At 41.3% G+C, this 17,511-nt stretch overlaps 1 protein-coding gene across 7 annotated transcripts in view; it reads right to left on the reverse strand.

The window, feature by feature from the left end:
- The window catches only part of JAKMIP3 (Janus kinase and microtubule interacting protein 3), a 103,582-nt gene that overhangs the window by 46,246 nt on the left and 39,825 nt on the right, over positions 1 to 17,511 (reverse strand). For 5 of the 7 annotated variants that reach the window (XM_075612199.1, XM_075612198.1, XM_075612195.1 and 2 more), the window contains 5 exons: positions 6,696 to 6,911; positions 3,985 to 4,104; positions 2,238 to 2,384; positions 1,711 to 1,842; positions 1,406 to 1,441 (listed from right to left, as the gene is read on the reverse strand). In XM_075612199.1, the coding sequence (XP_075468314.1) occupies positions 1,406 to 1,441; positions 1,711 to 1,842; positions 2,238 to 2,384; positions 3,985 to 4,104; positions 6,696 to 6,911 (651 nt within the window). The remainder of the gene's footprint in view (positions 1 to 1,405; positions 1,442 to 1,710; positions 1,843 to 2,237; positions 2,385 to 3,984; positions 4,105 to 6,695; positions 6,912 to 17,511) is intronic. The other 2 variants (XM_075612202.1, XM_075612200.1) reach the window with 1 other exon arrangement.

Raw genomic sequence — 17,511 nt, forward strand, 5'->3', positions numbered from 1 at the left:
AGGCCCCCTATCTTGGGCTTACCCCTCCTTTTGCAGCTTCCTTGAGTGGCAGAAGTGGAGGTGTAACAGGATCTGTGTGTTGCCCAATCCGGGTGCAGACCTTGTGCCCTCCCCTTTTGCACTAAGGAAGAGGCAGTTCTAAATTATAGTGAGTCTGAGCCTCTCCCCCTTGGGATTGAGACGTGCTTGGGATTGAAACCCCAGGTCTCAAGGTTGATATCTGGCCTAGGTATCATCCAGAAGCAGGGGGCCTGTGACTGAAGAATGCATTTGCTGTATTACTATCTGCAGTGGATGTGAATAAAGAAGGCCCTGTTTTACATATATTCCCTGCCTAAGTCTACAGTCTATTGGGGGGGGGGGGAGAGTATGAATGAGGAGTTCCACTGTGGGGCCTGTCTCCAGCTATGCTGGAGCCTGCAGTGGATGGAGGCGCTTGCACCAAGAGAGGAATGAAGCCTGACATCCAAAAGCCTGTCCTGTTATCCCCACAACATCGCAGACCCTCAGATCTCCTGCAGCCTACAGGTACCATGCACCAACTCACACCTGGTAGCCAGACAATCTCCCAGAGGGGGGGGGAGAGAGGGGGCAGCAGCGCTACAGGAGGTTTGTGAGTGAGAGGAGGGGAGATTGAGAAGAGGGAGTTAGCGACAGAAAGGAGGAGAGAGGGGGACAATGAGTGGGGGGAGAAAAGTATATGAGGGAGGGTGAGAGAGAAATAAAGAGGGGTGAAAGCAAAGAGGTGAGAGAAAGAGAGGTGGTGGTATAAGAGAAAGAGAGGGGAGGTTGACAGGACCACTGACACGGGGGGAGGGGAAGGCAGAAGTTCTGGGTCCTGGTACCCTGCCCGCTCCTCACAGACTGCCACCGTCCCCGCCACTGCACTTCTGCCCCCCCTACGGCATCGACGCGGAAGACAGTAGCCCCAATGATGCCCATTTGTTGGTCCGCCTGAGAATAATGTTGTCCACCATATGTGATGAGGTATGAACACCGAGCAGATTCCCTCAACATCCAGTGCAGGTTTCCTAAAATGCATTCAGTAGCAGTATCATTGCTAATGAAACAGAGTGACATCAGGATGTGGCACAGCAGGATGTACAGTATGAGGCCTATTTGTGTGTTCTAACTAAAGGAGATGTTCCTACAATAGCCTCTAATACATTCCTTTATCCAAGGGAAAAAATGATGATGTACAGTAATCAATGATCTTAATCACACACAAGGTCACTACCAAGTCAGCCTCAAACAAGGAACTACTTTGTACCATGACATTCCCTGTGTGTAGTGTGTGTGATGTGCTTTTTTATTGTAATGTGAGTCATTATTCCAGTGCAATAAAATAAAAGGAATTTTAATTAACTTTTTAAAAAAGTACAGCACATGTACAACTGATACTTACAATTACACTCCTTACATAGCCGGTAGTTTCAAGAGTCTAGGAAAAGTGAAATATAAAAGCTTGTATTTAAATGCATACTAGTTGGGGGGGGGGGGGGTGGTTTCTCATGAAACTGAAAGCAACTTCAACTCCCAATTCTCATTCATGAGTTTAGTTACATCCCAGATATTTTAGAGAAGTAGCACTAACTCTTTTAGTACATCACATGGATAGACTACTCAACTTATTTGCAATAGTCAGAGGATGTGAAGGTGGCAATTTCTATGTGACAGTAACATGTTTTTAAACCCGGGTTTGTTTCTTACCTTAGAAAATTCATCAATAATAATTTGCTGTTCATTTATTTGAAGTCTCAGAAATTCAACTTCTCTCTCTTCTTGACTTTGGTCCAGATCATTCAAGGAGCTTGGTCTCCTATTGGTACCAACTTTTTGTCTCTACATCAATGGGGGAAAAAAAATGATTAGGGCCATATCTACTAATCAGTGCTTTGACATTAGACACCATCCTGTGCTGTGAGACACATTATGGCCAATTCACTTGAATACACACTCTGCTTTATATGAGTACACGGGTTCTCAACTCCAGTCCTCAGGCCCTCCTCCCCCAGCAGCTTATGTTTTCAGGATATCCCAGCATCAGCACAGGTGGCTCAATGAGTCCCTGCTTCAGCACAGGTGGCTCAGAGGCTCAGTCGAAACAGATGCTCTTTGACTGAGCCTCTGATTGAGCCACCTGTGCTGAAGCTGGGATATCCTGAAAACCTGACCTATTGAGGGGGCTTGAGGACTGGAGTTGAGCGCCCCAGTATCAGTAATACGAGTACACCTACCATTTCTATGTTCTCCTGTGTTAAAAACTTTAGTTTATTTTCCATTCGGCGTAAGGAATGGGACATTTCATCATTCTTCCTACTGAGGCGTTTATTTTTGTCCAGAATAGGTTTATATTGGCTTTCTGCCTCTCTCAGACGTTTTAGCTGGAATGAAAAAAGATATATATATATATATATATATATATATGTTTTACGAGAAATAAGTCCGAATTTATTATACATTCTGTAACTCAAAATGTAAAGCTTTATAATAAGGCCCAACATTGCACGAATGATACTGAAACATTTGAAGCTACAGCGTTTGCTTATGATGCTATCTGTCTGTCTTGATTTGTTGTTAGCCTTTCAGAATGCATTTAATCGTAGAAATAAACTTCGAACTCCATAAGGCTGTAAATATCTATTAAATCTAGTTTCTGACTTTATTTAGCAATTGGTTTTGCAGTTCTGGCGGGGTATGGAGAACATAGTCTGAAGAGTTTAAGCTGGAAGGACGTTTGATCAATTCTGTTTGCAGTGTACAAAAGCAGCTACAATGTAACAATTATTCAAGTGCATACTTTTTGCTAGTTTAGTGCAAAGCTATTTAATCATTTTTCTGTTTTGAAGCTGCAATCCATGATATTTTATGTCATTCTCAGACTGCTTTACTGTGAAAGCTTTTCTGCGCTTTACAGCAATTCCCTTTTAAGCTGCAGCATATCAAAAAAGTCTACTTTTATGCACCAAATGTGTATATAAAAGTGTTGCTATTTTCTATTATCATTAGCAATGATTTTGCTCTCTACTAAGTAAATGCATATTTAGTGATTATTATGAATACATTGAAATTATTTTCTATTCTTATTCTTTTCCTCAAAAACCTTTCTGGCAATATTCCAAATTGTAGCTTTACTTGTTTTTTTTGTTATAAACTGAAAATCAAAACGGCAACTTTGATTTGTTTGTATGAAAACCTCCATGCCGTTTTATAATGCAAAACTGTGCAGGAGTCAGGGGGGGGGGGGGGGTAAAATCTACTCGCTGGCCCAAGAAACATCATTGACTCCAGACAATGCTACAGTAAGTATACCTCTCAGTGATGCCTTAAATGTCTTTTTTAAGCCCCGAGCAAGTTCAAATGTAAATAGACATGCAAAGGAGATTTACAGTACTAAGCACCAATAAGGGTTGTTGGAACTCGATTCCATGATAATTGCCATTCAAGACTATGGCAATTAACACAGGATCAAGTGCCATTACTCCTTTATTGGAGTTAAATGAATCCTAGCCTAAGACTTCTCCTTTTGGCTATTATGTCAAATATTGGCTAGAGCAGGCCTGCACAACTCCAGTCCTCGAGGGCCGCAAACAGGCCCGGTTTTCAGGATATCCCTACTTCAGCACAGCTGACTCAATTAGTGGCTCAGTATAACTGAGCAACTAATTGAGCTAGCTGTGCTGAAGTAAGGATATCCTGAAAACCGGGCCTGTTTGCGGCCTTCGAGGACTGGGGTTGTCCAGGCCTGGGCTAGAGGAATGGACACTATATGTAATCAGTTCTGCTAAGTGTAAGTATGGCATATACTGTATTAATCCTTCCCTTAAAGTGAATGAGCAATGGGGGCTATAATGTGTATATATTGTCATAATCACAATAGTTTCTCATATTCAATTTCACGGTTTGGGAGTCTTCCCTTTAACTGCTGTTTTGATGTATTAACCCGAAGACATACAGTACAAATAATATTCACTGTAAACTTACAAGTTCATTTCTCTCTTCAGACAGTAAAGCATTGCGGTCTTCCAGTTTCCGAATAATTGCACTTAATTCAGCAATTTTAAGTTGGAAACGACGTGCATCCTTTTCATCCAACTGCTGTTCCTAAAACAAAGATCAACTGCAAATAACTGCAGATAACTGCAAATTCAAAGCAAATGAAGAGGGGATCCAGCAAGGGCGATGATTCAGAAGGCTCCTTAAGAATGACCACAACGAGAGATCCTTAATGTGAGCAAATTAAAACAACATGTAAGGCAGCAGGAAGAGAAGGATGCATGAGTACATGAAAGCACAAAGAAGCCACCACCTTTAAAATATAAAAAAGAAAACATGAAGGTCATTTGAAGGTCATTCTGCAGTTGCAAAACTAAGCAGGATTAACCCCAGAAAGGAGGTATATATACAGTGCTGATGGTATGCTATTATACCAAATTACTCAGTCAAATGCTTCCCTACTCTGCAATGCGAAAATAATCTTAAATAATCATTAGAAGTTGCCTCTGTTGAACTTTGATCCCAGACTAAGTGCTTTATTGTGCAAAAAATGACTTTGAAACCAATAGCATAAAATGACTATATATTTTGTATTTTTTTTATATGTAGTTACTTAGCTAAACATTGTAAAGGTATCTGGCACTGTAGTTTGTTCAAAGAAGCCATTGGATGCTCGTGCCCCATATGAAGCTAAGAGAAAGGTACCCATCATATAACTGGTGCAGGAGAGGATTTAGGTTAACAATTGAACTACTCTGGTTATTTTGTTTAAATTAAACAACAATTTAAATGAGAAATACTGTAAAATAAATCTTAGTGAAGAGCAACGATTACATTTTTTTAAATTTGGATTGTTTTCATTTACATGGTTCCATTTCATTAGCAAACAAAGGGAAAAAGCACATGACATCTATGCAAATACAATACTAATCTGGCAGAAAGAAAGCATTGCATAGTATGAGAGAGAGTAACAGAGTTTAGTACAGTGGATTCCACTTTTAAGAAGAAGTTTTTAAGTAGCGCAAAGTGAGTGACAGATGTTTTGTAAAGTCAATCTAATATTATTTTATAGGCAGACACTGAGAGGCGGCCTGCAGCGTCCACTCCTTGGCTATCCCGACCTGAGCAATATGCCTGACTACAAGATTGTGTTTAGAATAAGCTAAGAACTGACGTTTTTATTGTAAAGAGATAGATTTGAGATCTACATAAGTGGATGTAGCACGATTTGTATGGGAGATAATAGGCAATATGCACAAAGGAGTGATAATCAATGCGAAAATACGCCCACACTAGGATTATATACTGTATCTCTCTATCTATACCCAACTTGATTATTAAGTATTATTAGTTAGCCATATCTTTTTACTAATCCTTTTGTCTAATCAGATATATTTATTTTAGTATTATGTATTATGAGACCCCAGAGTGCCATCTAACCCAGGGGGATTTTGGGTTAGTTCCCTTTTCTTTGTTACTAAATTGAACTACTATAAATAGCCCCAAAGAGTTTTTATAATTGGAATCCATTGTAAAGATCTTTAGTTTCATCTCTGAATCACCACTCAAAAGCACTTAGCATGTTGAATATGAAAATACACAAGTTCAAGCAGCGCTGAAATAACACTTTGCTATTTCTTCTTAGATAGAGATGAAATGCATTGGAAGAATTTCATATAAGGAAATATGTTTAATATAAGCAATGTCAGCATCACAGGCTCATGGCACATGGCAAAATTAATAACAAAGAGTGGGTTTATCAAAGCACATTGATTAAAAAATCTACTTTCAATAATAAAAACAAAACAAACAAACAAAAAAAAAAATATATATATAAAGCTATATAATATATAAAGGATGTCTGCAACCACCGCAATACTTCCTCAAGGAGAGGAGACGGAAAGAGAGACAGCAAGGAGGGGAGAGGAGACAGAGAGCGAGAGACAGCAAGGAGAGGAGGAGACAGAGAGAGAGAGACAGCAGTAGGGAAGGAGAGGAAGCAAGGACGGGAGGAGTCAGAGAGAGAGACAGCAAGGAGGGGAGGAGACAAAGACAAAGACAGCAAGGAGGGGAAGAAAGACAGCAAGGAGGGGAGAGGACACACAGAGAGAAAGAGAGACAGCAAGGAGAGGAGGAGACAGCAAGGAGAGGAGGAGACAGATGGATGACGAAGAGGAGGGAATGGAGAGCAATGTGCTCATGGGGCAGAAGGGAGTGCAAAGAGAGGAGAGACAGCAAGGTGAGTAGGAGGAAGAAACCAAGTGACAGCAAGGAGAGGAGGAGACAAATTAGATGAGTAGGACAGGTGGGAGTGTAGTGTGCACAGAGAGGACCAGACACAGTAAGGCAGGGAGTGCAAAGAGAGGGGAGGAGAGCATGCAAAGAGAAGCAGGGCATGATGGAGGAGAGTGTAAAGTGGGGAAGAGGGGACACAACACAGCAAGGCATCACAGGGAGGGGTGAAAACAAAAAGTAATGTTTCATTAATAACCTTTTAAGATCTGCTAGATAGGTGTACTGTATGTTATGCCGGGTACAGCTAGTATATAAATATATTGTGGCAATTAAAGATTGTGTTGAATGGAACACTTATTAAATAAATGTTCATGGCCTTCATATTTGCTAAGTGAAAGGTTCCTTATTCAGTCACCAATAGTTTGTTTGAACTTTTCAGGCAAAGACCAGGTTAAAATTCTTACAGGGCTTCCTGAATGATCTGAAGCGTCTCCTGCACCACTTGCATAAGGAAGTTCCCGTTTGGGGCTACTCAGATGGCGATCAGACTCTTTGAACTGGACAAGTTGTTCATCCAAAGCCTCCTTTAGGAGTTGGAGTCTCTGAGAATGCCCGGCTTGCACCCCTAACTCTCTTTCCAGCATGTAGACTGCTCTGTCTTTTAATTTTATCTCATCCATCTACAAGGAGAACAAAATACAATCACTTGTGAGCAGCAGAAAGGTTTGTGGTGGTTGCTATTAGATACCAGGAAAGAGGGAGTGTAACTTTCATAAAATGTTAACCATTTATTGCTAGAGGAGTATGCAACTCATGGGTGCATTGCATCTTCTATTATACTGAGGGATATTGTGGGACTTGCAATAAAATGATAATGCGCTCATTGGTCAAAGTGCAATTAAAATGTAGTAATGCTATGCCTCATTTCATAAGTCGATTTCTATTCAACAAGTAGGGGTGCCAGGTGGCGTCTCCAAAAATACTGCACTCAATGGTGAAAGGTGCGTCAGGTCACTATGTCTGGGGAGGAAAATACCGGGCACAACATGTCCAGTATTACAGTACCTCTCATTTTTTACTGGACAGAGTGTCCAAACACAGGACAATCCAGTTCAATACCGAACACCTGGCAACCCTATCAAGCAGCACAGCTGGTTCGATGCCATTTTCAAAAGATTTACAGTATGCTACATACAGTATATGTATGCTATAACCACAAAGGGGGAGAGATTATTCTAGATAAATATGTAAGAAAATAAATAAATGGCTTTTTTAGATTTATCATTTTAAAATATTGGTATATCATGCAAATAAAAATACCACTTGTGAGCACATTCACGTGTCTCAGACAGGTCTGCAACCCTGCTTTTCAGCATTATCTGCTAGAAAACAATGCTTCCACTGCAGCCAGGGATTCTGGGTAATGATATGCAAATGAACACACAGTATCACCTTTTTGCTTCAAATCCATTTTAACATAGACCCCTATAAGCTGACCTTTTGGATCTCATCAGCGTGAAGCTGGTTATACTGGCTTTGGTATATCCTGAGAACTTTGTCACACTTTGACTTTTGGATGTGCTTCATACCTTATTAAGCAAATGCAGAGGTCTTTAAAGTCAAGATGCCACTTAGCAGCAGTCACCCATTACTCTCACAGAGAAATAAGCTCAGAGTATATGACTGGAGATAGGTGAAACCTTTATGTGCTTATGTGAAAGTGGTAACATTTAGATGTTTGAACATTTCTAAAAGGAAAACGGCAAACTTTGCTAATAAACTTACCAGCTTCACTTGCATAGTCAATATGCATCTACACACTGATGAGACCCACAAGTTCAAAACAGCTGTCTGTGAGTAGGTTTACTTGCCATGCACTTCTTTAACCCAGGCTGTGCTGAAAATCTGTGTAATACGGCAGGCATATACTTATAAGGGGTCCATGTTATAATGGACAAGAACTAAACAGTGGCACACTGTGAATGCTCCTTTGCATGTCATTACCCAGAATCCCTGGCTGCACTGGAAGGGCTGTTTCCTAACAACAATGGGGAAAGACCAGGTTACAGACCTGTCTGAGCGATGCAAATGTACTACATGTGGTATTTTTATTTGCTGTACAGTAGTACACTAACAATCAACAAACAGCATATATTTGGATATTCAATGCCCCCCCATGTTTGTTCAGTGACGTTCACAACATTTTAACATCATTTTCTATTACTTCAGGAGTTTTTCAATATTCTTGCTGAAGCTTCAATAACTCCGGGAATCTTTTATACCTGAAAAAATGCAAAGTAAGCTTAGGAAAAAATGCAAAAACTTTTTGGTGTCATGAGAAATTGTTGATACCTTCCAGGATACAAGCAACATTTAGTATAAGCAGGCATATACAGGCGTGCAGTACAGATTACTGGCTGTTGAGAGATATTTAACTTTTTTCTACCATTTTTCACACACAGTATTCTGCACTGCCGTCATTAAAATAGTTTGTTTCAAAGGACCGGTGAACAGACATTTTAAAAGGAAAAAAATGGACGACATGTTTTAGAATTGCAGAGTAACTTGCCGGATGAAAGTAACAGCCCCAAACCATCATATAGAACATTTTATAATCGAAGTATACTAAATTCAAATTCAGTTTATTAATTATGTGTATCATTACTTTGTTTTTTCATCTCAGTAACAATCTGCAGGACGGGTGTATAGTGCAAACATAGCATCTGAGCCCAGCTTCATTGAATCTGTTTTCCATGAAAATGAAATACTTTTGGGGTCATCTGGAGATGCTCAGTTGCAGCACTAAGCATGTCCTCAAGGGCCACCAACGGGTCAGGTTTTCAGGATATCCCTGCTTCAGCACAGGTGGCTCAATCAGTGGCTCAGTTGAAGCCAATGATTGAACCACCTGTGCTGAAGCTGGGATATCCTGAAAACCTGACCTGTTGGTGGCCCTTGAGGACTGGAGTTGGCCACCCCTGTTCTACATTTAATGTCTGGTTAGCAATGAGATATATCTTTCACTCTAAGAGATAATATGATACGCCTTGTTGATGCTTCTTACATTATTTGCAATGGTTGTGTTGTGTTACTTCCTGTAATGCCTGTGTGTCTGCTTCTTGGAAGTAATCTCAGGAGAACATAAAAATCAAAGCAAGCCTTTTCCCAACTTTGCAACATAGCAATGATTACGCTCCTAATATATATGTCTTGATGCAGAGCAAAGAAAATGTTTATTTTTAGTGCCACTGCATCAAATGTAAGAAACTTACAACATTGATTATAACAACTGAAGCCAATTGATAGCAAACAACTTTAATCAAAGTCAGACCTGGCAGACTTTTCTTTAAAAATGAAAATCTATTTTATTTCACCCGCAACTCACAAATATCCATAATTTCAGAGCTGTGTTAGTTATTTAAATTGAGACGTCCTTTATTTAAATGTAGCTGTTTTAAGCGTCTCTGACAACGCACACACTACCTTACAGGGTTGGTAAATGATACGGGGTCAGTATTAATTAATGACTCCAATTATTGTTATCATCAGTTGCAGATGATATCTTGATTCAGTTGAGCCAGAGCCTCTGTGATTTACTGAAAATCCTTCTGGCTGCAAAGAGGATAATAATGAGATTAAATGAGTTTTTATATTCCCTCCTTCATGTGGCAGGATCAAGACCATTGATTCATTACATGGACCTGGTTGGCACAGCTGCCTTAGGGAGCTGCCCCGGCCGCCAAGAGTTGAGGCTTATATAGCTCTCTGATGGCTTCTTTTGTCCTTCTGTGCACCTTGAAGCCCAGGGATTAGACATAAAACATGTGATACTAACAAGAGATAGGTTTGAAGGATTTATATAAGGTGTCACAAACATAATCAATCTCACCACTATTGCATATGAGGTTTGCATTTAAGTTTAATTCACCATTGCATCTACAGACTGGTCACAGACTTCTAATTAGAGATGGGCACATTTTTTTGTCGAATTTGGATCCGTCTCGAATCGGGCAATTTGTTTGATCTGCGGATTTTTGCGGATCACTCTCCAAAAGGGAAATCTGCAATTGCGGATTTTTTTTTCCAGGGGTTATGAAAAATCCGTTCCCGGGCGAATTTTTGACAATCTCAATCCGAATCCATCTGTGGATTGTTAAAAAGGAAGGAACAAGCCCTTTCTAAATTTAATTAGCAGTCACCAGTTGTGTGTATCCCCTTAATAAATTAGGGAGACATGCCTGTGCTGAAAAAGGAGCACACCCGAGTGATATACTAATGGCTATGCAAGTATATTTAAATGTGTCTCGTCCCACACTTCCTAAAATAACTCCCAAACTATATAGATTGTATAATAAGCCTAAAGCACCAACCAACTGACTGGAATGGTGTCAGACCCAACAGGACTAGAACACACAACCCCTGATTTTCTTGGCTGCAACTCTAGCAGTGTGAGCTAAACCAGCTGATGGTTAGCACCATTGTCACAGCTGTGCTTCACCTTGTTTTTAATTGTGTGTGCCAGAAAACAGGTTTTATTTAATATCTATTAGAATATGAAGAGAGGAAAGGCAATCATTTAGATGAGGTGTACTCCTAAATACTCCAAGTGGGTAAAATACCCCTTAGACCTCGGCCAGGGTAAATGCACGCTCACTTGCTCTCGAGCGCCGAGACATCGCTCCAGCTTGCTCAGCGTGTGACTTCTGCCCATGGCTATATCGCGCCAGGGGGGACGTGGCCATGATGTCATGGAGCTTCTTCACCCTTATTGGGCTGTTATATGCCGTGTGTGCGCCGTGCCTGTGCGAAGGCGCGTGCACGTGCCGCACACATTTTGTGTGTATACTGTGCACAAGTGAGGTACTGTGTATGTTTAAATAAGTTTTCAAATAAATGAATCCTTTAATCATTTTTTTAATAACATTGTACATACATACACACATATACACATATACACACATATACTTACATTTTCAGCGGCGGTAGCAGCGCAAATTTTCTTTTTTTCATCTTCTCCCCTGTCGGCCGGTTCCACGCTCCCTGCCGTGTGCGCGGCACCATTATAGAATGGCTGACTAACCTCAGCCAACTAAAACTGCCACGCGCAGTGTGTGCGTCTTGTACATACATACATACACACATACATACACATACACACATACATTAACAGCGGTGGTAGCGGCGCAAATTCATTATTTTCTTCATCTTCCCCCGTCGGCCGGTTCCACGCACACTGCCGTGCGCGCGTACGGCCCTATTATAATTGGCTGTGGTTAGCCAGCCATTCTATAAGTGCTGCGCATGCGCATGGCACAGTGTGCGCACACACTATAGAATGGCCCTTACTGCAGGTCTAGCTCGGTAAGATTCACACAGCGCGAGTCCCATTCAAACGCAGGGACCCCGCTGTGTTAATCCGATGGGCCATTAAGTATCCCTACCTGCACTGCGTGGTGCAACTTGGTTTCAATTGCGGGGAGCACCAGGCAGAAGCGACAGAATTGGAGACTGCATCTGTATTTGGGAAACAAGAATAAACAGACAACTTACAAATTAAATGGGGATGAATGAGAAGGATTTAGTAGTGCTTGTAGACCCCAAGCTTCGCAATAGTGGCCAAAGTCATAGCTCTCTTCCCCTGGCTTCCTATAAAAGCAGATCACTTCCACTTCCTGGTTGACAGTTTACTGTTCCTTGTGGAGAACCCCTGAGATACCTGTGGGATATGCTAATAGCTCAATTAGCTACATGTGGGAGCAGTCAGCAGCTCAAAAGTAGGATATTCAATATAGGGGGTAATGGGTGCTCCAACTGTCCTGGAATATATTCTTGTGTTCATCAATAGTGAAAAAACAGATGTGACTCAACTGTGGAGTGGGTAAACTACTGGGTGAGTGAATCAAATCACTGGAAACATAAATCTCCTGAAGGCAACAGAAAAAATGATGTATAACACACTTCACTGTACCTCATTAGAAATAACTGTATGATAAAGTCCAGAACTCACCCCAGATTGTAGTACTGATGATGATCCATAGTAATTAGGAATACATCTTTCAAAGGTTTTACCCACTCCTAGAGCCCACTGGATTCCTGGGGGCATGTCCAGCCGCTGGTTAAGTTCCAAACGATCCAAGAAATATGCAAAAAAATGCACAAAGCAGCGCACTGCCCAGGGACACAGGTGTACAAAAATAGAAAATACATTTATTGTCAGTCAGACATGACAAACAAGGAGGTAAACTAGATTGCACGCACCCCGTGTCTAAACACTTTACTGAATGTAGACAGGGGGGTGCTGGTAATCTGACAGTGAGAGTCATTGAAAAAGTATCATTAAAGGAACGAAGAGGGGATACACTCAATTTATTGGACCGCAGGGAAGCGTATTGGATCTTCATGTTAAAGACCCGTTCTCCCTGCGGTCTGAATACTGAGTGGAATTTAAGTCATTTTTTAAATTAATCTATCATTGACCCCTATATGATGGTCATATATCAGAATTGATTTACTGTCTCTCTCCCTTTTCTTCCATTCTTTTTCCCCCCTTCTCCCCTCCCCTCCCCTCCCTCCTCTTTTTTCATATTTTCCTATACATGCAAAGTCCAATAATCAACCTTTGGAGATTACATTTTTTAATCAAGAAGATTTAGATGATATACATTTTCAGAGGAATATCCTCCAATTTGAGATATTAGTTAAATATATGGTAAATTGTTTAGCTGACATCCTGTACATGTTATCTCATGACAATAGGAGGTAACGTTATGACACCTAGAATAAAAACATATGAGGTAATAGTCAATATGAATTATCTTTATATATTGTCTTTTAATATTTGTGTACTTTATTACGATATCCAGAGCTGGTTGTGTGATGTTTTTATTGTCCCTTTCCGTCAATAACTGTAAAATGGAATACAAAACCATTTTGCTTCGGTATGAAAATAAGCTCTGTAAATATATGTTAGTATTTTTTGTCTATAGGTATTTTTTCTATATACATTAAGGGGGACCCAGAATACGTTTTTGTACACTTGTGTTCCTGGGCAGTGCGCTGCTTTGTGCATTTTTTTGCATATTTCTTGGATCAAAAGTAGGATATGACAACTATACTTTCTATTAGTTGCATTAGCTCTCACTACCAGAGCTGTGGCTTAACAAAGTGGTGGTTGTGGGTTCAAGTCCTGTTGGGTCCACCACCATTTCAGTCATCAGTTTGGTGCTTCTCTGTCTCCTTCTCATTACACAATGTATTCCTGTGCACATAAAAGGTGTACAGGCATACCCCGCATTAACGTATGCAATGGGACCGGAGCATGTATGTAAAGCGAAAATGTACTTAAAGTGAAGCACTACCTTTTCCCCACTTATTGATGCATGTACTGTACAGCAATCATCATATACGTGCATAACTGATGTAAATAACGCATTTGTAACAGGCTCTATAGTCTCCCCGCTTGTGCACAGCTTCGGTACAGGTAGGGAGCCGGTATTGCTGTTCAGGACGTGCTGACAGGCGCATGCGTGAGCTGCCGTTTTCCAATTGAGCGATATGTACTTACTCGCGAGTGTACTTAAAGTGAGTGTCCTTAAACCGGGGTATGCCTGTACTTGGTTTTGTAAAGGGCAGAAATGCTTATGTAGTACAGACAGAATGAGCACTGTTGCATATAGCAGTGGTGCTCAATTCCAGTCCCCAAGCCCCCCCCCCTTCCCCCCAAACAGGTCAGATTTTAAGGATGTCCCAACTTCAGCACAGATGGCTCAGTCTAAGACTGAGCATCTGTTTGAGCCACCTGTGCTGAAGCTAGGATATCCTGAAAACCTGACCAGTTGGGGGGCTTGAGGACTGGAGTTGAGCCCCCCCCCCCTGGCATCTAATAACCTGCACAATTAATTATTGCACTGAAGAGCTTACAATTCTGGAGCAAAGGATCATGAACAAGTTTCCCCTATGTAAAAGATCACCCTTTTAGGAGACCACCTTAATTTTGGTAGATAGAGAAAAAAGGTTTTCACGAGGTCCTTAAAGATAGTTCTTAACTCTCCTAGTGATGCCCCCAGTCCTAAATCACAAGGATGGTTGACTATTATTTGAGTTTCAGTTAAGTTATTATACATACTGTATTAAGTATCAGCTTGTTTTTTTATTAACAAGGCAACATAATCATTTCTTTGATTCACGAAAAATACATACTTTCTACTTTTCAACAAATCACGAGATATATTTGCAGGTTTCAGTATTCAATCAAACTAGAATTTGTCACAGATGTTCTCATACCTGGGCTTTGGGATTGAGTGGTCCACCATATCTTATGTATCAGTGACCAGGTAGTGACGACCAGTGTTGCTAAGGTAGACTATGTTATTATTCCATGTCTTCACATGCTTAGACCAGCGTACAGTATGTAGACAATAACCAATGTAAAACAAATGAAAGGCACATGTGTTTATTGGTAAACACAAGTAAAAACACTGAGATCACAAGGTAACATTTCATATATATTTTTAAATGTGCGCCATATAATTTATACAGTATAGGAAATGAAACTGTAAAATGAAATACAGTCTCATTATTCCTATTTACAAGGCATTAGGGACCAGGCTAACTAAACTATGCTGTGCCAAAAGCCACCTTACAGTCTAGGCATTGCAATAAGCCATAAGGTGCCGTCCTTACAGATTAGCACCATTTAGTTAAACTGGGCCCCAATCCATTTACTGCCAAATAAATTGCAGCCTTTTTCAAATTTTGAGCACGCAGTACTGCATATATTTTGGAAGTATTGCAATACAATCTTTTTCATGTGAGTAATATGACCACAATGAATCCCAGCTCCAGGAAGATGATAACATCTAAGATTTTTAATAATGGAAACATTGACACTTGCTGCTACTGGGTCTTAAACTCTGCTTTCCACTTCAAAGGGCAGTTCTTCTTTCATGTGGATACTCCTCCAAGTAAATGGATCATTTCAGCTTAATGCAATAATAGTAAAATGACTACAATAAAGCTGCCAATTCAGAAATACGGAAGAATATTTATGATGAAATCATGTAATTATTGTGCAAACCCTTTGTTCTTGCATCTTCAAATGAGAGTTTTCTTTAAGGTTGGTCCTCTTGTTTTGTGGTTTTCCTGGTTAGCCAGACTTGGTGTCAGCTACATATAATCTAAATGGCCCCAAAACGTACACAAGGTGCAATTCTCAAAGCAATGTTTTTATAATAAAATACATTTGGGGGCAAAACCTTCTTCTTTTCTTCTTAACAAGCATATTAAATGTAGGGAATACTTATTTACAGATATGTTATTGATCATTTAGTTTCTTAAGTAAACACAGGGGTTTAAAGTAAAGTAAACAAGGATAGTAGTGTAGCCAGATCCCCCTTTACCTCCTGGTCCGTGGGGTAGGTGACGCCTGCAGAGTTGGCCGGGTGCCGCCGGAGATACGGGTGGACCCGGCCTAGGTGAAGGAAGCCACCCTGGGGAACGGTTACGGGCTAAGGGAGATCTGTGGCACAGGCGGTGGCCATCTTGAATCCTCACCCATGCGCAGAGAGTACCCCACGCATGTGCAGTGAAGCACGAGTGCGGCGGCCATTAGGCAGGCTCCACACGGGACTACAAGTCCCAGCAGCCACGTGGGGCAGTGTTAGCCAATAGCGTTCCCAAGTTCAGAGAGGAGAAGATAGTTACATTTGGTGTGCTAAGAGGACCGTGACAGTCAGAGCATGGATGCAGGAAGAGAAGGTAATGTCTAGGGAGCAGTGCTACTCTGGACTAGGCCAGATCTCTCCCTAGGTCCCAGTTAGGCCCCGACTCCCTTCAGGTTGTGGCTGCTGCAGGGAAGGCCCAAAGATAGGGATGCTTCTAGAGTGTTAGTGTACCGGTGACGGACGTCACGCGGTGTGCGCGGCCTGCGGCCTGCGGTCTGAGACTAGACCCAGGCATATATTATCAGAGACATTTAAAAGGAAACACTCCAGTGAGAGCCCCCTCATGAGGCGGACGCCTTCGCGAGAGTACCGGACCGACCCGCCTTGTGGGCTCACTCTGCGGGCCGATGGATCAGCCCTCTCCACTAACCCTTATCTGGCCAGAGATCAGGAAGGTACCCACGTGCACCAACAAGTCTCACAAAGAGGGTAGCGCTACGCCACATATACTTTGGGTGCGACACCCGGGTGTTTCGGTGCCTAGGGCACCCTCAGTACTTTGTTGGAACCATGCCGGGCGTGGGGTACTGTGTATTGTGTTTCTATATGTGTGGTGTAGTAAATCAGTTATATACAGTATGTACCTGTGTGCGTATTTCTATATCTATATATTGTATTGGTTCCTGTGAGGGGTTATCCAGCTGCGCTAGGATCCCTCCCTGGTGGAGGCACTGTCACCAGAGAGAGAACGCGATCACCCCAGGCCCCAGTGGCGGAGGATCAGGGCCTCCTGTACGCCAGGCAGGTACTCGGCACTCGTACTTCCCTTAGACACGTGGAAAGGGGGCTACAGTAGGAAAACAAGAAGAAAGAAAAGTGCAAACAGAAAAATGTCTTCAGCAACTTTAATTTGCTGAAAGTTAACAATATTTTTAAATAAAAATAATTCTAACGGACCTGTAGGATATTTTTCTTATCTGTTTGAAGATGTCTTCACTGTATTTCATAAGGCTCCTGTAGGAAGATGTTTCTTTTATCTTCATTGGGTAGTTTGCCGAGGGCAATATAACACGCAGCACATTTTATCTATTATCGGAAGAGGATCACTGAAGACACACTGTACATTATACCACACACGCTCTCTTAGAATAGTTCCAATTAACATTATATTCACGAGGAGTTGAATAGAACATGAATGTAGTGAGGCAAAAAGCACCACACATTTCTAAATCCTCCTGTATTTATTTATTTATCAAATGTTGTACCAGAAAGTAATACATTGAGAGTTAATGCTCGTTTTCAAGAATGTTCTGGGCACAGAGTTATGATGAGAAATACATAGTTACATTAAGTGAGTGCACACAGGTGACACACTGTGCTCATTTGCACGAATCCCAGAATCCGTAGCTGCAGCGGAAGCGCTGTATGCTAAGAGATAATGATGAAAAGCAAAGTCACAGACCTGTCTGACTGAATGTGATTGTGCTCACAAGTGATATTGTTATTTACTGTACACTGTACAGTGGAGGGTTTTTGTCACTGTTTTACCCACCATAACTGATATAATGTGTGGTTGTATGTACGCAGACACTCAACAAATACAAACACATCAGGTAAC

This window comes from Ascaphus truei, chromosome 8, assembly GCF_040206685.1.
Source record: "Ascaphus truei isolate aAscTru1 chromosome 8, aAscTru1.hap1, whole genome shotgun sequence".
NCBI lineage: Eukaryota > Metazoa > Chordata > Amphibia > Anura > Ascaphidae > Ascaphus > Ascaphus truei.